General features: G+C 41.1%; 1 protein-coding gene across 2 annotated transcripts in view; it reads left to right on the top strand.

Moving 5' to 3' along the window:
* The window catches only part of VKORC1L1 (vitamin K epoxide reductase complex subunit 1 like 1), a 72,877-nt gene extending 51,845 nt beyond the window's left edge, over window positions 1-21,032 (top strand). The window contains exons 2-4 of one of the 2 annotated variants that reach the window (XR_004967796.1): window positions 12,006-12,115; window positions 17,294-18,381; window positions 19,275-21,032. Coding sequence is in view for 1 of the 2 variants with exons in the window: in XM_036310901.1 (XP_036166794.1) it covers window positions 12,006-12,115; window positions 17,294-17,520 (337 nt within the window). In the remaining variant the exon portion in view is untranslated. Of the gene's footprint in view, window positions 1-12,005; window positions 12,116-17,293 lie in introns of both variants that reach the window. The other variant, XM_036310901.1, reaches the window with a different exon arrangement.
* Window positions 21,033-21,880: the final 848 nt, after the last annotated feature.

Raw genomic sequence — 21,880 nt, 5'->3', positions numbered from 1 at the left:
GTCCCACAGAGCACTCATCTCAAGCTGCACGCTTACGCTGGCCACCTTCTCGTTCTTCTTTACAAGCACCTTGGCAGCCCCAGCTCCAGTTCGGCAACTGTCCCTGGGGCCCTTGGGCTCGGCAGTGGCGCTGGTGGCAGCCCCTGCAGCCAGAGCATCCACTGTAATCGTCGCTGGTCTTTTATTATATAGACTAGAGGCCTGTTGCACAAAAATTTGTGCACTCGGCAGTGAGGGGTGGTCCCCTCAGCCCAGCCTGTGCCCTTGCAGTCTGGGACCCCTCGGGGGCTAACCATCTGCTGGCTGAGGTCTGCTCCCCAAGGGATTGGGCCTAAGCTGGCAATCAGACATCCCTCTGGCAGCCCGGCAGCCCTCGGGGGATGTCCACTTGCCAGCGGGGAGCAGACCTAAGCTGCAGTCAGACATCCTTAGGGCTACTGAGGAGGCAGGAGAGGCTCCCACCACCACCACTGTACTGGAAGCCATCAGCCTGGCTTGTGGCTGAGCAGAGCCCCTCCATGTGGGAGCTCACTGACCACCAGAGGGCAGGCCTGCATTGAGCATCTGCCTCCTGGTGGTCAGTGTGTATCATAGTGACCAGTCATTCCCAGTCTTTCTGCTGTTAAGGTCACTTTGCATATTACCCTTTTACTATATAGGATAGAGGCCTGGTGCACGGGTGGGGGCCAGCTAATTTGCCCTGAAGGGTGTCCCACTTGGGTGCCTGGCCAGCCTGGGTGAGGGGCTGAGGGCTGTTTTCAGGCTGCCCGCACCCACTTTTGGCTGGGGGTCCCCACTGGGGTGCCTGGCCAGTCTGGGTGAGGGGCTGAGAGCTGTTTTCAGGCTGCCTGCACCCCCTTCAGGGTGGGGGTCCCCACTGGGGTGCCTGGCCAGCCTGGATGAGGGGCTAAGGGCTGTTTGAAGCTGGTCACACACCCTTCAGGGTGGGGGTCCTCACTGGGGTGCCTGGCCAGCCTGGATGAAGGGCTGAGGGCTGTTTTCAGGCGGGCCAACCCTGCAACTGAAGCTCCCAGTCTCTCCTTTTTTTCTTTTTTTTTTTATTCTGGGATTTATTTGCCTTCTGTAATTGAAACTTTGTTGCAGCTCCAGCTCCTAGGCCGGCTGGCTGAAAGCAGGTTTCTGGGGTTTGTTTAGCTTCTATAATTGCAACATTGTTGCTTAGAGTGCAGCTCAGAGGCCAGCAGCAGCAGGCGGGGAACCTTGGCTTCCTCCATCACTGGAGCAAGCAAGCCTCCTGTTTGCGTCAGCTGCCTGGCTGCCGGCCGCCATCTTGGTTGGCAGTTAATTTGCATATCGCCCTGATTAGCCAAAGGGAAGCGTAGCGGAGGTATGGTTAATTACCATGTTTGTCTGTTATTAGATAGGACTAGAGGCCTGATGCACAAAGATTCATGCAAGAATAGGCCTTCTTTCCCCTGGCTGCCAACACCGCCTTTTCTCTGGCCGGAGCTGCCTTTCCGCCTTTGCTCTGGCCCAGAGCCACCTTCCATCTTCGTGAGCTGCCCAGAGGCCCAGAGTGGCCGGGGTGGGGTGGAACGCCTGCCTCATTACCATGGCGATGATGCAGGCGTCCTGACCTGGCCACCACCATCTTTGTCACATCAATTTGCATATTCCCTCATTGGCTGTAGGTGCCGCCATCATTGTCGCAAAGTGATGGTAAATTTGCAGATTCAGTCTTTATTCGATAGGATTACCTCATCCTTAGCAATTTTAAAGTACAGTGCCATTTTTGAAAATCTGTTTATTCACCTTTCCAAGGAAAATAATCTTGTATGTGTAATACCATTTCAGTTTTACTTGTGAATTAACTTGCTAACAGTTATTACATCAACTTTATCAAAGTTTATTAAACTTTTAATACTTTATTATATTTATCAAGAATTAAGTGATTATTCTGATGGTTAAAAATGCTAGAATTTGCCCTGACCAGTGTGGCTCAGTGGATAGAGCATCGGCCTGTGGACTCAAGGGTCCCGGGTTCGATTCCAGTCAAGGGCATGTACCTTGGTTGCGGGCACATCCCCAGTAGGGGGTGTGCAGGAGACAGCTGATCGATATTTCTCTCTCATCGATGTTTCTAACTCCCTCTCCCTTCCTCTCTGTAAAAAAAAAAAAAATCAATAAAATATATTTTTTTAAAAATGCTAGAATTTGCATTTCATAACAATGTGAAGGAAAGAGTGTAGCACTGCAACGCAGGAGACCAGAGAGATCCAGCTTTGGTTTTGTGGCTGGATTCCTACAGGCTTGGCCAGCCACGTACTTCTTGCTCCTGGGTGGAGGGGAGTGTGGACTGGTGGGAAGTGATTATCAGATTTTGACTTGGGAGATAGAAGAACTCTAATCTGGTGTTGGAATGGGTTTGTTTGTGAAAGGTACTTAAATTCTCCTTTCCCACTTGTTAAGTATTCCAGAATTAGTATATATGGATCACAATTACTATATCTCCTTTTATTGCGCATCAGAGATAATGCTTGTTTTTAATAAATTGAAGGTTTGTGGCAATCCAGCTTCGAGCAAATCTGTCAGTGCCATTTTTCCAACAGATGATGGTTAGCATCTTTTTAGCAATTAAGTGTTTTTAAATTAAGGTATGTACATTGCTTTTTTTTAGACAATGCTGTGCATACTTAATAGACTACATAGTGAAATCACTTATATGTACTAGGGAACCAAAAACTTCGTGTGTTTCACTTGATTTTGATATTTGTTTTATTTTGGTAGACCAGAATCAGACCTACAGTGGCTCCAAGGTATGCCTGTATTAGGATTACTCAGGTATTACAGTTGTCAAAAAATATACGGTTAAGATAGGTGCATGAAATGTATGTACATTTTACCTTAGAAAATAAAAGTAATTGAGTGGTGAGTGGATAGAGGTGGAGATGAAACAAGAAAGGCATAGTTTTTAAGCTGAGTGGTAAGGTACATAAGATTATTAACACTGTTCAAAACAGTACCATACTGGGTTTTTTTTAATTTTTATTTTTATTGATTTCAGAGAGGGAGGGAGGGAGGGAGGAAGAGAAACATCAGTGATGAGAGAGAATCATGGATTGGCTGCTTCCTGCATGCCCCACAATGGGGCTTGAGCCTTTAACCCAGGCATGTGCTCTGACTGGAATCGAACCATGACCTCCTGATTTATAGATCAATGCTCACTCACTGAGCCACATCAGCTGGGCAGTATCACACTGGTTTGATTGTTACAGTTGTAGCATAGTTTGAAATCTGGGCATGTAATACCTCCATCTTTGTATATGTACATTTGAAGCCTTCCATAATAAAATGTGGTGGTTTTTTTTTTTTTTTTTTTTAAATATATTTTATTGATTTTTTACAGAGAGGAAGGGTGAGGGATACAGAGTCAGAAACATCGATGAGAGAGAAACATCGATCAGTTGCCTCCTGCACACCCCCTACTGGGGATGTGCCCGCAACCAAGGCACATGCCCTTGACCGGAATCGAACCTGGGACCCTTGAGTCCGCAGGCCGACGCTCTATCCACAGAGCCAAACCGGTCAGGGCTTTTTTTTTGTTTTTTAAGTGACATTCTGGTCTACCATATTAGAAAGACAAAATATGATATCTACACTAATAAAAGACAAACATGCAAATTGACTGTACCTATGCCTTAAGGCACACCCACCAGCCAACCAGAGTGACTATATGCAAATTAACCCAACTAAGATGGTGGCCGGCAGCCATGGAGCTGGAGCAAGCAGGAGGCTTGGTTGCCCCAGTGATGGAGGAAGCCAAGCTTCCCACCTGCCACGGCCAGCTCTGAGCTCCACTCAAGGCAACAAAGTTTCAATTATAGAAGATAAATAAACCCCAGATACCTGCTTTCAGCCGGCCATGGCCACGGAACAGGAGCAAGCAGGAGGCTTGGGTTGCCCCTGGTGATGGAGGAAGCCAAGCTTCCCGCCCCGCCCTGGCTGGCTCTGAGCTCCACTCAAGGCCACAAAGTTTCAATTACAGAAGGTAAAGAAATCCCAGAAGTAAAAAAAAAAAAGAGAGGCTGGGAGCTTCCATCACAGGGGGGCTTGGCCAGCCTGAAAACAGCTCTCAGCCCCTCACCCAGATTGGCCAGGCACCCCAGTGGGGACCCCCAAAGGGGGTGTGGCCATCCTGAAAACAGCCATCATCCCCTCACCCAGGCTGGCCAAACCTCCATGGGTTGAGGGTCCCCAGTGGGGGGGGGGCTTGACCAGCCTGCAAACAACCATCAGCCCCTCACCCAGGCTGGCCAGGAACCACAGGGGGACCCCCACCCTGAAGGGGGTGTGACCAGCCTGCAAACAGCTGTCAGCCCCTCACCCAGGCTGGCCAGGCACCCCAGCGGGACCCCCACCCTTATCCAGGACACCCTTCAGGGCAAACTAGCCGGCCCCTACCCGTGCACCAGGCCTCTATCCTATATAGTAAAAGGATAATATGCAAACTGACCCTAACAGCAGAAAGACTGGGAATGACTGGTCACTATGACACACACTGACCACCAGGGGGCAGATGCTCAATGCAGGAGCTGCCCCTGGTTGTCTGTGCGCTCCCACAGGGGGAGCTCTGCTCAGCCACAAGCAGGCTGATGACTGCCAGCACAGTGGTGGTGGCGGGAGCCTCTCCCGCCTCCTCAGCAGTGCTAAGGATGTCCGACTGCAGCTTAGGTCTGCTCCCCACTGGCAAGTGGACATCCCCCGAGGGCTGCCGGGCTGCCAGAGGGATGTCTGATTGCCAGCTTAGGCCCGATCCCCCGGGGAGCAGGCCTAAGCCAGCAGGTGGTCATCCCCCGAGGGGTCCCAGACTGCGAGAGGGCACAGGCTTTGGCTGAGGGGACCACCCCTCCCCCCCCCCCGCCAGTGCACAAATTTTTGTGCACTGGGCCTCTAGTCCTATATAATAAAAGGGTGATATGTAAATTGACCCTAACAGCAGAAAGACTGGGAATGACTGGTCACTATGACACACACTGACCACCAGGGGGCAGATGCTCAATGCAGGAGCTGTCCCCTGGTGGTCAGTGCGCTCCCACAGGGGGAGCTCTGCTAAACCACAAGCCAGGCTGATGACTGCCAGCACAGCGGTGGTGGCGGGAGCTTCTCCCACTTCCTCAGCAGCACTAAGGATGTCCGACTACAGCTTAGGTCTGCTCCCTGCTGGTAAGTGGACATCCCCCGAGGGCTGCCGGGCTGCCAGAGGGATGTCTGACTGCCAGCTTGGCCCCGATCCCCCAGGGAGCAGGCCTAAGCCAGCAGGTGGACATCCTCCGAGGGGTCCCAGACTGCAAGAGGGCATAGTTCAGGCTGAGGGACCCCCGGAGTGCACAAATTTTTGTGCACCAGGCCTCTAGTTTAGAAATAATAAATCAAGAGCTAGCAATGCAAGCATATTTAGAAATGAAGTAAATAGGAGGCAAATACATTGTGCCTCTGGCGATTAGAGCTGAGTAAGGAGAGGGCTAGAGTAGGGAATGTCTGTTTTGTTTTATAAGGCTTTCAGTGTTACTTGATTTTTAAACGTTATGCATGTGTTACTTTGATAAATGATATATTCATTGTGTGGATCACTGCATTGTTTTCAAGGAAAATATCCACATGATCCTATGTGAATAATTAGTCATAGACCAGTGCTTGGAATATGTAAATATTCTGTTTATCCATGATAATTTTGGCAGTATGCCCAGTTATATTTTCATTGTCAAAGGTGGTGATTTACATTTGAATTCCTACTTCAGATGATTAAGGCTAAGTAGTTTGATTTCATAATTTCGCTCTGTCTGTAACCTTGCCCTCCTGCAGTTTGTTCTTTACACAGTAGTCAAGAGTGATCATAGACTAGCTCATGTTACTCTCCTATTTAAAAGCCACTTAACCGCTTCCCATTACAATTAGAATAAATTTCAAACTCTTCATCATGGCCTACAAATAAGGCCATAAATAATGTAAATAATTGGGCTCCTGCCCAGTCTTTTGTCACTGTCTCCTCATCATTGTGGTAGCCTTAATGGCCTTCTTTTGCACACTCATAGTTCAATCCTGCCTCAACTTGCCATTCCTCCTGAGACTGGCTGCTTTTCATCATTCAGGACTTAATTCCTTTAAAAGTCCTTACCTGACCACCTAGCTAGAGTAGCCCCCTCCACTCCTCCATCCAGAGCAGTGGTACTGCATGTGGTTCTCAGACCAGAAGCATGAGCATCACCTGAGAGCGTTTTGCATATCTGCTAATAGGCTCCTCAGTTTCTGAAGGTAACTTAGTCATTTGTTTACCTGTTTGTTCTCCCTAAATGAAACCAGCTTTGCAGGGACACCACCTTGCCTGACTTTTACACTCCTAGACTCCACCACCTGACTCTATCTGCACCTAGAACATTCTCAATAAGTATTCGATGTGCAAAAGAATACGTGAATATGGTGGAGATATTCTGTGTTACTTGAAATGTGTAACTGTACAATAAAAATATCCATGGCTCTTGCTTGCTTGTAAAATTGAGGTTATTCTGATCTCTCAATATCATATTTATGAAGAGGTTTCACTCTATTTCTTGGACACTGAGCACTATTAAAATAGTGTGACTAATAATCATTTATCCTTGTTCTTGAAGGTAATTTATCTTCAGAAGCAAAGTTTGGGTTTTATTGAGTGCTTTGTAACGGACTTAAAATGATGACTGGTTTTCTTTTTGGTATTTTAAAAAGCACACTCATTCAGCTGGCCAGCATGGCTCAGTGGTTGAGCATCTGCAACCTGGTGCAGCCACTATGGAAAACAATATGGAGATTCCTCCAAAAATTAAAAATAGGTTCTATACACCACTAATTATCAGGGAAATGCAAATCACAAACACAGTGAGATACCAGCCACACCAGTCAGAATGGCTATTATCAAAATGTCAACATATAACATGTTTAGTATCTTTTCATATGTTTGTTGGTCAACTGTATGTCTTCTACCTATTTTTTATAGGATTGTTTATATATTTTTGGTATTCTCTTAAATGAGTTCCTTATGTATTTTGGATATCAACTCCTCATTGGATATATCATTGCAAATATATTCTCCCATTCAGTAGATTTTTGTTTTGTTTTCTTGAAGCTTCCCTTTATTCTATTCCCTTTTTTAATTTGATGAAGCCCTATTTGTTTATTTTTGCTTTTGTTTCCCTTGCTCAAGGGGACATATTCACATTCTCCCTAAATGAAACCAGCTTTGCAGGGGCACCACGTTGGTGTTACTCAGACTTATTACCCTATGTTTTCTTCTAGGACAGCGGTTCTCAACCTGTGGGTCACGACCCCTTTGGGGGTTGAACGACCCTTTCACAGGGGTCGCCTAAGACCATCGGAAAACACATATATAATTACATATTGTTTTTGTCATTAATCACTATGCTTTAATTATGTTCAATTTGTAACAATGAAAATACAGTCCTGCACAGCAGATATTTACATTATGATTCATAACAGTAGCAAAATTACAGTTATGAAGTAGCAACAAAAATAATTTTATGATTGGGGGTCACCACAACATGAGGAACTGTATTAAAGGGTCGCGGCATTAGGAAGGTTGAGAACCACTGCTTTAAGGAAAGATGAGCAGCAGTACAGTCACAGTAGGGGACTTTAACCACCCCACTGACTTCACTGGATAGAACTTCCAGACAAAAAATTAACAAGGAAACAGTGACTCTAAATGACATACTGGGTCAAATGGATTTAATTGACATTTATAGAACATTTCACCCCAGAGCTGCAGAATATACATTCTTCTCAAGTGCCCATGGGTCTTAATTTTTACATTTAAATATTTAATCCATATTGAGTTTATTATTGTATATGATATAAGAAAGTGCTCCAATTTCATTTTTTGGCATGCATTTGCTTAGTTTTCCCAGCACCACTTTTTGAAGAGATTGGCATTTCTCTTTTATATATTGTCACCTTTGTCATCGATTGACCATATAAACAGGATTTTATTTCTGGGTTCTCTATTCTGTTCCATTGATCTATGTATATGTGCCAGTGCCATAGTGTTTTGATTGTCATAGCTTTGTAGTATAGTTTGAAATCAGGGAGTGTAATACCTCTAACTTTGTTTTTACCCCCTCAAGATTGTTTTAGCTATTTGTATACTTTTGTGATTCCATATACATTTTAGGATTATTTTTGTTCTAGTTCTGAGAAGAATGCCACTGGTATTTTGATAAAGATTGCATTAAGTCTATAGATAGCTTTGGATATTATGGTCATTTTAAAAATGTTAATCCTTCTAGTCCATAGTATGGTATATCCTCTCATTTATTTGTATTCTCTTCTATTTTTTTGTCAGTGTCTCTTAGTTTTCAGAGTACAAGTCTTTTCACCTGTTTTGTTAAATTTAGTCCTAGTTGTGCCCTAACCGGTTTGGCTCAGTGGATAGAACGTCGGCCTGCGGACTGAACTGTCCCAGGTTCGATTCTGGCCAAGGGCATGTACCTTGGTTGCGGGCACATCCCCAGTGGGAGGTGTGCAGGAGGCAGCTGATTGATGTTTCTAACTCTCTATCCCTCTCCCTCTCTGTAAAAAATCAATAAAATATATTTTAAAAAATTTAGTCCTAGTTGCTTTATTCTTTTTGATGCAATTATAAATTGGATTATTTTATTTCTCCTTCTGATTATTGTTAGTGTATAGAAACACAGTGGATTTCTGTATATTTTGTGTTCTGCAACTTTACTGAATTCACTTATTCTATTAAATTTTTAATGTATTCTTTAGGGGTTTTTATATAGAGTATCATGTTATCTGCATATAGTGACAGTTTTACTTCTTCCCTTCCCAGTGGATGCCTTTTATTTCTTTATTGAATAATTGAGTAATTGTCGTTAGTATGGACAGCTTGTCTTGTTCCTGCTCTTAGAGTGTGAGTATGATGCTGTCATATATAGCCTTTATTTTGTTGAGGTAAGTATCTTCTACCCACTTCGTTGAGAGTCTTTATCATAAATGGATGTTGAATTGTATGATTTTTGTTCTTGGTTTTGTGGATGAGATGAATAACATTAATTATTTTGTGGATGTTGAACCATCCTTGTATATCTGGTATAAATCCCACCTGGTCGTGTTATATAATCCTTTTAATGCGTTGTTGAATTCAGTTTAATAGTATTTTGTTGAAATTTTTTGCCTCTATCTTCATCAGGAATATTGGCCTGTAATTCTCCTTTTTTGTGGTGTCTTTGATTTTGGATAATGCTGACATTGTAAAGTGAGTTTAGAAGCATTCCTTTCTCTTCAGTTTTTTGGAATAGTTTGAGAAAGATAAAGTATTAATTTTTAAAATATTTCATAGAATTTACCTATGAAGCCATCTGGGCTTTTGTTTGTTGGGAGTTTTTTGTTTTTTAAATATATTTTTATTGATTTCATAGAGGAAGGGAGAGAGAGAGAGAAACATTAATGATGAAAGAGAATCACCCTATACTGCCTGCTGCACGCTCCCACTGGGGATTGAGCCCGTATCCCTTACTTTTTATTTGTCTGGGAAACTCTTTATCTTTCCTTCAATTCTCAATGATAAACTGTCAGATATAGTAGTCTAGGTTGTAGGTTCCTCTCTCTCAACACTTTATTTCCTGCTACTTCCTTCTGGCTTATAGAATTGCTGCTGAGAAATCAGTTGATATCCTATGGGGTTTCCCTTGTATGTGACTTGTTTGTTCACTCGTGCTGCCTTTAAGATTGACTCTTTATCCTTAAATTTTACCATTTTCATTATAATGTGTCTTGGTGTGGGCCTCTTTGGCTTCATCTTGTTTGGAACTCTGCTTTTTAGACCAGGATGTCTGTTTCCTTCATCAGGTTAGGAAAGTTTTTCAGCCATTATTTCTTCACATATACTTTCTGCCTCTTTCTGTCTCTTCTCCTGGAATTGCTATAATGTGAATTTCAGAGTGTTTGATATATGTTATCACAGAGGTCCCTTATACTCTAAAATTTTTATTTTTTCATTTTGCTGTTGTGATTGGGTGATTTCTACCATTCTGTCTTCCAAGTCACTAATCTTTTAATTTGTATTAACAATATTGCTGTTGATTCCTTCTAATGTATTATTCATTTCAGTTATGTTATTCTTCGTCTCTAATTGATTCTTTGTTACATTTTCTAACTTTTTGAAATGCTCTCTAGTTCCAGTTGTCGATTGTTGAGCATTCTTATGACCATTTCTTTCAATTCTATGTCAGGCAAATTACTTATCTCTGTTTCACTAGTGTTTTGTTAAATGGGTTTTTTCCCTGTTCATTCAGGGTATGTTCTCTGTCTCCCTGTTTTGTTTTACTTTCTGGGTTTATGCCTATGAATTAGATAAAGTAGCTTTCTCTCTCAATCTTGAAAAGTAGCCTCAGTGTAGACTGTATACCAGATGGTTTTGGCAGGCTGGTTGTAGTGGGGGGGTGTGGTGCCTCATGGTGCGGCCTGGCCAGGAGTGGGTTTAGGGCGGGCTGTCTGGTATGGGCCTGTATTGTTTTGTCTGTAGCCCGATTGGGTCTGGGCAGGGCTGCTCTGAGTGAGTGTATCAGATTGTCCTACTAGCTTCAAGCTTTCTCTGGATGGAGCAGTCCCATGTGTGCCGCAGTGCCCACTTGTACCATAAGTCTTTGCTACCTGCACACTTTCTCCCAGTGGGGCAACCACATATGCATGAGCAGCAGCGCCCCACTGTCTCTGCAGTTTCTTTGGACAGGCAGCAGGTACCACAGCATTTTGCTAGCTCTGCACTCTCTCTGCCATACCCGCTGGCTCAATCTGGGTAGTGGGCCCTTGTATGAATGCTCCATTGCCCTCCTGTTGTGCTGGAGCTAGCTCTGGGAGAGCTTGCTGGGTACCTGCCAAGACAGCCGTGCAGGTTGGCCAGAGAACCTGGGTAGAGTTCCCACCTGCTGTCCACGTGCAAGGGAAAGTAAACAATGGCTCTCACAGCTTCTCTGTTCCTGGAGGGTTCCTGCAACTTCTGAAAAGCTCTTGTGTTTCCCCAACCTTCTCCACGTGGTCTTGGTTGGTTGTGGTGCAGAAGCTGTTCTGTTGTCTCTCAGGAGGAATTGCCCTAAATATAGGTGTACATTGGATGTGTTCTTGGGAGGGGCAAGCTCAGCATCCTCCTATGCCACCATTTTGGATCTGCTTCTCTGTCTACATACTTTGAATGAACAAATAGGACAACTTACATTAATGGCTTTCAGTTGGGGGATATTTTGCTCCAGAGGACATTTGGCCATGGTTGCTAAGCACCCTGTGATGCACTGAACTGCCCCTACCACAAAGAATTAGCCCAAAATGTCAATGGTGCCACTGCTAAGAAACCCTAGCTGAAATTGAGAGAGCTGGGCCCTGGTCGAGTAGCTCAGTTGGTTAGAGTGTCATCCGAAATGCCAAGGTTGCAGGGTTCCATCCTTGGTCATGACACATACAAGAATCAGCCAATGTGCATAAATAAGTGAACATCAAATCAATGTATCACTGTCTCTCAAATCAATAAATAAAAACAATTTTTTGAGAGAGTCCTTCTGTAAATACTAATGCCATCAGAAAAAGAATACTTTGTCCTACCTTTTAGAAAAGAGGCTATATAGAAACTGGCAATTTAGAGATTCGGATGGGTATATTGGCATAACATTCTCAAATAATTTTACACTTTTTAAAATAGGAAAATTTGCCCTAATCGGTTTGGCTCAGTGGATAGAGCGTCGGCCTGCGGACTCAAGGGTCCCAGGTTCGATTCCGGTCAAGGGCATGTACCTTGGTTGCGGGCACATCCCCAGTTGGGGGTGTGCAGGAGGCAGCTGATCAATGTTTCTCTCTCATTGATGTTTCTAACTCTCTATCCTTCTCCCTTCCTCTCTGTAAAAATTCAATAAAATATATTTAAAAAATAAAAATAAAAATAAAATAAAATAAAATAGGAAAATTCAAATACAGGGTTACTGGTTTTCCTTATTTTACAGATGGGGCCGAGGATTTGGTCTTTTGGGTTCCATTTTTGGAAAGGATGGAGCATTAAACCAGCCAAACAGTGTCTTTGGACTTATATTTTATATACTACAGTTATTACTTGGTAAGTATTATACAGCAATACAAAAATAAGTTTTTTATTATATTCCACTTAGTACTTTGTGTCTTTGCTCTGATGTGTGTGTCTTTATCTTAAATAAAAGCATATGTTAATGATAGAACTATAGTTTGTTTTACAATTTTGTTTTGTGAGACTTGGTTCACTATGATTTTGATGAAGCTAATGCTGAACTTGGTATCTGTTGGTATTTAGTCAGGGATAGTGACATTCCATGATGTCAGTAAAAACTAGTACTATTTAGAGAAATTATTACTCCAGCCTTCCCTCTAAACCTTTCTCCTTACTAGTTTATATACTTCTTAGCTACTTTTAAATCTATGCTTTGGGAAAACATTGATGGTTAATGATATTCATAATTCCACCACCTTACCCACTATTTTCCATTGTCTTCTGATTTTTTCACTTATTTTTATACAAACTCTTATATTGTCTACCCTCTTAAATGTTTTGTTATTGTTGACATCAGGTTTCAAAGTTTTTATGTCTAAATAACACAGATCAACTTTAAGTCCCATTCCCCCTGCCTTCCCTCCCCACCCCACCCCCGCCACACACACACACACACACACACACACACACTACCTTCCTTCTTTGAATTGTTTCCATGGATAAATTTCCAAATGTGGGATGAATGAGTCAAAAACAAGATTTTTAAATGGAGTTTAATAGGTATAACAAACTGCTTTTCCCTCAATTGTCAGGTTTCCCAGAAGCTCCATCATCTTCATTTTAAGAAACTGTTTTCTGTAAAATACCTAACATAAGTTACATATTAGTAGCTATTATTTTTATTTTACTATATTTTAACTTTCTTTTATTTTCAATTTAGTTATTGGGATCCTGATTATAGCCCATTTTCATAGTTGTTACAAATATTTAACCTGTTCTTTATCCTTTTTTATCTTAGCTTTGTGAATTTTGATTGTATAAAAGTGTTCATACTTTTAAAGTTAAATTCCTTTATTTTTGCCTTTGCATTTCAATTGTTATTATTTCATCCTATTATCTGCCAGCTCTTCTGTGCTCTTCTAACTGAAGTTGATTTGTTATGAGGCAAATTGTGAATCTAAAGTTTTCTCAATGTCCTAGTAAGTTTTTCAATTCCATATTTATATATCCTGTAGAAATAGAAAAACATGCACAAGAATATTCATTGCTGCCCTAACAGGTTTGGCTCAGTGGATAGAGTGTCAGCCTGCAGATTCAAGGGTCCCAGGTTTGATTCCGGTCAGGGGCATGTACCTTGGTTGCGGGCACATCCCCAGTGGGGAGGGTGGGGGGTGCAGGAGGCAGCTGATCGATGTTTCTCTCTCATCAATGCTTCTAACTCTCTATCCTTTCCCTTCCTCTCTGTAAAAAAAATCAATAAAATATATTTTTTAAAAAAGAATATTCATTGCAGTATAGTTTAAAATAGCAAAGAATTGGAAGCAGCTTAGCAAAACATAATGGTTGAATAAATTAAGTTACATCCATACTAGAAAAGTGTAACAATTAAAAGAGAAAGTAGGTCTGTATGTGAAAAGATAAAGGCATAGTTTAGTGAAAAAGCAAATTGGTATAATGTTTACACACACACACACACACACACACACACACACACACACACACACACGTACATGCATAAGGGTCAGGGGTGAGACTTTGACTTTTTATTCCATTTATTGGCTTTGTTTGGATTTCTAAGCCCAAATTAAAATAGCCTAAGAAATGTTTTTGGAGAAAGAGGTGGAACACATTTCTATTTATTATATTTAATGTCATTATGTATAGATATTTCAAATCATGTATTATATGTATTTTTTTCTATTCACATTTTATGTTTGTTTGTTTGTTTAATCCTCACCCAAGGATATTTTTCCCATTGATTTTTAGTGAGAGTGGAAGGGGAGGAATGGAAGGGGAGGAGGGAAAGAGAGGGGGAGGGAGGGAGAGAGACATATCCATGTAAAAGACACAATGATTTGTTGCCTCTCGCACACACCCCAACCAGGGCCTGGGAACGAACCTGTAACACAGGTAAATGCCCTTGACCAGGAATCAAACCTGCCACGTTATGGTGCGGGACCGACACTAACCATTGAGCACCACTGGCCAGGACAACATTTTATGCATTTTAAATGTCAGGGTCTTTACCATTGGAGGCACATTTGAACTCATCTACAGTTTCCAGAGCACATCATTTTCACTTCTAAATTGTTTGAGATACAACATTTTAAATTTAATTTATTCATAGGCAATCACATGGTTCAAAAGCTTTTTTAAAAATGTATAAAATTCTATACAGTGAAAAGTCTGTCCCACCCTTTCCCCCTCTGCCCACTTCCCACTTCCTCTCATCCCTGACTGGTAGCTTCTTGTTGCGGTTGTTAGAGAATTTCTTTAGGCATATGGTGCAAGAAAATACAGATATATAATCTTAATTTTCTTTTTAAAAGGCAAATGCTATACACACTGTTTTACATACTTTTTGTTTTGCTTGACTGACATATCATGGTGATCTTTCCATAGCAGAACATTAAATCTTCATTGTTTTTCACAGCTGCAGAATACTCCATTGCTTGATTGTACAATCCTCTATTTAGAGTTACAGCACATTTTAATTCCACCGGGAGTTTATCCCAAACCACCGTTACATTACATTAGAACAAGCTTGATACAATAGTTATTTAATAGCTAGTGTTTATAACGAATTCTAAGTATTTATACTTATTAGCTCTTTTATCCCAATTTTACAGGTAAGGAAACGATTAGCATGGAGAAAATAACTTGTCCACGTTATTTGAAACTAACTTCCTTAGGTTAAAATTAAGTGGCAGCATAATTTTTGAAGTTTTAGATGTTTAGCATAGATGAGATACCAAACTCTTTTAGCATAGAGCTGGAAGAAAATAATTGAGGTGCCTGGCCCATGTGGCTCAGTGGTTGAGCATTGACCCATGAACCAGGAGATCCTGAAATGATTCTCAGAGAGCTATGGCTGGATTGCAGGTTTGATCCCCAGTAGGGGATGTGCAGGAGGCAGCCAATTGATGATTCTCTCTCATCATTGATGTTTTTCTCTCTCTCTCCTTCTCCCTTCTTCCCTCTGAAATAAATAAAAACATTAAAAAAGAAAATAATTGAGGCTTTGCTAACTGTCACAACTACTCAACTCAGCCACTGTAGTGTGAAAGCAGCAATAGGCATTACATAAATCAATTAGTATAGTTGGGTTCCAGTAAATCTTTATTTACAAAATCCAGTGGCCAGTCAGATTTGCTAGTCCCTGGCATAAATAATCCAATAGCATCTTGGTCCTGAAAGCTTCCCTTATTTTATTTTTTTAAGATATATTTCTATTAATTTCAGGGAGGAAAGTAGAAAGAGAGATCAAAACATCAATGATGAGAGAATCATTGATTGGCTGCCTCCTGAACACCCGAGCATGTGCCTTTGACTGGAATCAAACTGGGGACCCTTCAGTCTGCAGGCTAACTCTCTATCCACTGAGCCAAGCCAGCTAGGGCTAGCTTCCCCTTAAAAAGAAAAAAAAATGCCTACCCAAGGATTGTTTATTGATTTTAGAGAGAAAGATTGAACTGTTGCCTCCCGTATATGCTCTGACCAGGGATTGAACTTACAACCTTTTTGGTATATGTGACAATGCTCCAAATATATATATTTGCATATAAAATCAATATATATATTATTGATTTTAGAGAAACACTGATTGGCTGCTTCTCGTGCACCCACCCCGACTGGGGATTGAGCCTGCAACCTGGGCATGTACCCTGACCAGGAATCTACCCGGCGACCTTTCAGTGCACAGGACAATGCTCAACCAACTGAACCACCCGGCCAGGGCTTGAAGAGTACTAACTGGTGGCATGGGCAAGTCAGGCCCCATTTTAGTACTAACTGGTGGCATGGGCAAGTCAGGCCCCTGTGGCTAGGCTGCGTTCCACAGGCCACTTCTCTTTAACAGGCAGCATGGATTTTAGCTCCTTAACTAACTTCTTCAAACCTACCACCACTTTTTTTGTTTTTTCTGTTTCTGTTATTCTGACTCATTAGTTGTTGGGTAAGAGGGTAGTTTAAGCCCTAGCTGGTTTGGCTCAGTGGATAGAGCGTCGGCCTGCGGACTGAAGGGTCCCGGGTTCAATTCCGGTCAAGGGCATGTACCTTGGTTGTGGGCACATCCCCAGTAGGGGGTGTGCAAGAGGCAACTGAATTGATGTTTCTCTCTCATTAATATTTCTAACTCTCTATCCCTCTCCCTTTCTCTCTGTAAATAATCAATAAAATATATTTAAAAAAAAAAAAGAGGGTAGTTTAATATTCTGTGCTATTTCTTTAAAAATAAATGCATATGTTCTCAGTACTGTTGGATACAGGAAATTACAAAATAGTACATGTAAAGATGTCCGATGGCATCAAGAATTCAGGCAAGGTTTTGTCAGGAGGGCCCCAGCCTAGCACACATAACTGCCTTTTTTCTTGATCTGGTTTGACCCACATGTGGTCAACTGGCCAAATGTGGTTTCCTTATCTTCCGGGTTGAGCTTTTTCTGCATGTTTTATTTTTTTCCTTCTTCAGCATGCTGGTGTAATCATCTCCCATTATGGATTTTTTATAAATTTGGTCTAAACATGGGAAAGCAAATTTTATTTCCCACATATGAGGAGCCTGTAGTGAGAAGGCCAGGGAAAATGTGTCCTGCTAGGAAGACAGGTTGTGGTCCTAAGGTTGCCTTATTCATTAAGAAAGGTGGCACTGTGGTTTCACGTGTCAGCTTCATTGCATGTGATTGCAAGATTACATATTTTCTTTGTGTGCCATAACTAAGGCTTATTTATGAAATAGTAACATGTCATCTAGAACAGCGGTCGCCAACCGGCAGTCCACTGGTGGTCTGTGAGGTCCAAAAGGTTGGCAACCGCTGATCTAGAATATTGACAAGTCAAAAACATTGCAGCTATAAAACTGCTATCATGTTATGCAAAGTCAACCTGCATGATCTTAACAAAATAGGCTGGTAGTGTTCTCAAATTTCATAGTGTTTTTCTGTAAGATCAATATTTTCAACAGTAGCAAATCACAAAAGATTACCTTTTAACTCAGAACCTTTCTCTCCATTGTCAAGGTCTGATTGAGCCAAGGGTCTCTCTCTCTTGCAGGCATGACAGCAAGTGCAGTTGCAGCTTTAATCCTCATGACATCCTCCATCGTGTCTGTAGTAGGGTCTTTGTACCTGGCCTACATTCTGTACTTTGTGCTGAAGGAGTTTTGCATCATCTGCGTCATCACATACGTGCTGAACTTCATTCTTCTTATCATCAATTACAAACGACTAGTTTACTTGAACGAGGCCTGGAAACGGCAACTGCAGCCCAAGCAGGACTGACAGCCTGATGAACTCTTACCTGACAGTCCCAAGTCCCTTTTTCCATTAAGTTAATTTCGCAGCATTTTTTTTATTCTTCACAACAGACACTTTCCCTAAGAATCTTAAACTGATTTTTTAAAATCTTGTAAATTAGAAGGGTATTTTCTGTGTCAATCTTCATTTTAAATATGGATACAAAAAAAAGCATACGCCGAGCCAATCAAAGACAAGCTTTAACTTTACTTTGAAGATGTTTCTGAAATAATTAAATGTAGCCCTCCGTTGTAAAGTGAGCAACCATTGCTAATAACTCTACAATGTGTATAAATTCAATTTCAGGTATAACAGATGTGATCATGACATGAAAATATTTTAGAATAGATACTGTATTAAGTATTGCCATGTTTACAATATGTAATATGTTTTTAGCCAATGGATTTAAACATGTAGATTCAACTAGAATTCATTTCTGTGATATTTGTAAATAAAGGTAGAAATATTGGATCCATCCCTGCAGAACTTGCTGTACAGTTGAGTTGAAGTGTAACAACGAAGAGTTGTCAGCTCAACACTGACTGAAGAAAAAGTGAAAATAGTTAAGTGCATACAGAGTCTTGTGAAAAGTACTGAGAGCTGTGGGTCCAGGATTGACAGCAAAAATAATAGGGTAGTTGGTTCCCTTTTATCTCCTTCCTCTTCAAGGAAGAAATTCCTTGGACATTCAAGTCAAACTTGTGTCTAGTCATAAAACTGGATCAGTTCTACCTTACAGAGTGAGTCATGTGACCAAACCATCAAGTCCAAGGCCTTCAGGACACTAAAGATGGGGAAATGGGTACATTTCTTTGGAGAAAAGCTGGAAATATATGGAATTTTAAGGTAAAGCCTCTTACAACAGTAGAATTTTATTTAGATCTTTTTCCTTAACATTGGTGCCAAACAAACAGTATTATGGCTTTGAAATAATCCGTATAAGCCCAGTCGTTCCAGAGTAGGATTGCTCTTGGGCAGCTCTGTGTGTTTCCTGTTCCTTTCTGCACTAACTAATCGGATTTCTAACTTAATTGTTTTAGAGTAAAATATTGGATATGTAAACTTTAGGGCTGATATGCTGCTCAGTTTGCTTAATCGGGAGGACTTCAGGTAGAAATACCTGAAGGTGAAATACTAATGTTGTCACTACTCTTTCTAATAACTATACAAGGGCAGAATTTTTTAAAGTGATTTGAATAAACCCAAATAAAATTGTGACAGTATGCTTCTAAGGTTAACATATCGAAATGTTAAAAGTGCCTTCTGTCTTAAATCGCAAACCAAATATTTTCTGTTGAACTTGGGCAGAAGTGTCCTTCCTTCCTTTCTTAGCATGAAGTAGATAACTTGCATTCAATATACAGGTTCTGTATGATCAATTTAGTCCTTAGATTGAGAATTAGTAGCAATAATTTTGCTTTCAATTTGATTAATCATTATATTAAAAATAGACCGGTAATTTAAGTGCTGTATTTGCCTTTTTGAAGGAGGGGACAGGCTCTGCTCTGTAAACGTATGTGTAGAGTCAGCAACTGTTTCCAACTAACTGTCATAATTGATGCAATGTATTCTTCTGGTCCAAGGCAGGTATAAAATCTGAATTGTAATGAACTATTGAATTTAAACCAGTTTTGTAAAAAGAGAGCTTAATTCAGATTTCATCCAGGCTGATGTTTTCCCATGAATGTGAATATTTCAATGCCTGTTTTATTATGTATGTATTGTTCTTATTTCTGTAGTTAAAGAACTCTAGAAAGCATTGATTAGATGCCTCGTGTGGATGGAGAAACAAGTCCTGATATTGAAATGAACTGTACAATGAGGTCGCGTCACAGTGCTTCCAGTTCTACGAGCCGTTTACTGCTTCTCTTTTCCCAGCTACAGTGGCAATGGCTCAACGGTTAAGACTTCTGTGGTATATACAACACTGGTCGTGCTAAAGTTCCTCGTGTCCCAATTTAAAATGTGGTGGGGTTTTTTACCGTCATATTTTGTATTAATCAGCAGAGTATAGTTAAAGCTTGTCTTGATATTGCCCTCTTGAAAATATTTGTCTTCAACTCAAAGAGAAAATGTAAAAATGTTCAGCCAGACCCTTCAAGTTTTTCCTTCGTTGTCCTAAGCCTGGGGGGAAACACCACTGGTTCAGTTGTATTAAAAAATGGCCACATTCCTATGACCCAGAACTAATCACCTTTTTCTCACTGAGCGATACACACGTGCTGCCTGTACTACAGCTCATAATGCCTGCCGACACCTCAGTAAGCAGCAGGGCCCTGCTGGGTGCTATTGGGTACTTGTGCCCTGGAAGAGTGTGGGCTCCCTCTACATCCTCTATGTCACCCCGGAAGAGGCGGAAGATACCATGTTTTAAAATTCCAGTATTGTTATGACTATTTTAAAATTATTAGCCACCAACATTGAAGAACAGATTAGAGGAAAAAACTGAATTCCTGTTTTTGGTTTCTTGATTTTTGAAATGATTTGTAAATGCAGCCTCTTATTAACTTGACAGTCACATCATTTGAAGAAATAAGAGAAGAAGTGGTTAGATGATACATTTTAGGGAAGCTAGGTGGTTTGGAGAACCTCATTTGGTGTTTCATTACAGCTAGGTGCTGTCACTAAGGGTAAACTTATGGTGAAATGACTCAGGTTTAACTAGCTGTGTGCCAGGGATTACTTTTACTTGATGTATGTAGCCTCTCCTGAAATCCATTACTTTTAAAGAGGTGAAAGCAGTGACTATTTGCATTCTCAGCAACAAAGATCTTTTGGCACAAAGTTCTTTGGACCAATGAGGTAGGATAGAGGACCAAGACTATAGTGAAATGAAAATGATTTGTTGCCTTTAGTTTGCTTATATTTCCTTTTAAGACTATCAGCAAAAGTGCAAGGTTACCTTCAGCACTTCATAACTTAGATTGGTATCTCTACCTGACACCAGGGAATGCTGACAGATCTTGAAAATCAGTATTAAACAGATGCCAATAAGAAACCCACTACCTTTTTTGGTAACCTATTTGGGAAGGAGCACCTAATATGCAAACACTGGAAAAATCTCTCGCTACTCAGACATGTTAGGCAGCACTATGACTCCTCATCTGTGAGAACTACCCTTCAATAAAAAAGGGGTGTGGTGTGGTGTGGTGGGAGCCCAGGCCACTTGGGTAAACATGTTTTTGACAAATTAGCCCAGAAAAGATGAAATGTTTTCTTATAAAACTATTAAGCATGGCCGAAGTATGAGGTATATGATCTGTATAGTATGTCCCATCAAAAATATTTATTACTAGTGCTTTAAACTCCAGAGTAAACATTCATTTAAAATGGAGTTCACTGGGCAGATATCCCCTTTAATATTAGATAGGAATATTCTTTATCAGAGATTTAGGACAGTTTTGTTAACTGGTAAAAAAAAAAATGTAAATATGTAAGAATGTTTATTTGTTGCACATAACTCTTTTGGTATAAAATAAATGTAGAAGTTACCTGTGGAAGTTGTGCTGCCATCATTCTTATGCTGCAGTATTACAGGTCAAAAAAGAAGCAGAAACGAATCCACTCATAAACTACTCTTAAAGTAACCTCATACTGGAACCTCACATGTACAGGTGTACTGAGTTGATTTTTTCTCTCTTAAATGATATGTAACTTACAGAATATACAAGCAGAATTCTTAGAGATTCTAGTTCCTAGAATGTCTGTAGGTTTATAATTTATGTGGTTAAGAATGAATAAGGTGTTACAGCCAAGTGGTAGTTCTTGCTTTACCAGGTAAACCGGCTCTTTCCCAGATACTATGGCTTCTCAGCTGGTGGGCGTACCCTGTTTCATTAGCAAGTTCCAGAAGCACAAAGAGTGTATGAGCCAACTGTTTTCCCACTGCTCTACTTTAGTTCACTTTGAATACTCCATTTTTACAATTATCTAAAAGTCACATCTGCAAGAAAGACGAATCAATTTGAAATACAGTTTAGCCATATTTTATTGACTAGGACAGTGGTCAGCAAACCGCGGCTCTTTGGCTCTTCCACAAAATACCGACTTCTGCGCACGGGCCACGAAGTTTCAATCGCACTGTACATGTGCGCCCGCACGTGGTATTTTGTGGAAGAGCCACACTCAAGGGGCCAAAGAGCCGCATGTGGCTTGCGAGCCGCGGTTTGCTGACCGTGGGTCACTAGAACAAATGCGTTCTGTGCTAGAACCTTAGGACTTAAGAAATGGGCCTGACAGACACATCATTTGTGTTGATCATTAAAATGTTCTTTGTGATACATTCCCTCTACATGAAAGGCAGTGTGGGAATTATAGTCTGAAAACCAGAACCATCTTTTCAAAA

This window comes from Myotis myotis, unplaced genomic scaffold (genome assembly GCF_014108235.1).
Source record: "Myotis myotis isolate mMyoMyo1 unplaced genomic scaffold, mMyoMyo1.p scaffold_m19_p_5, whole genome shotgun sequence".
Classification (NCBI taxonomy): domain Eukaryota; kingdom Metazoa; phylum Chordata; class Mammalia; order Chiroptera; family Vespertilionidae; genus Myotis; species Myotis myotis.
This window is presented reverse-complemented; position numbering and strand designations above follow the sequence as displayed.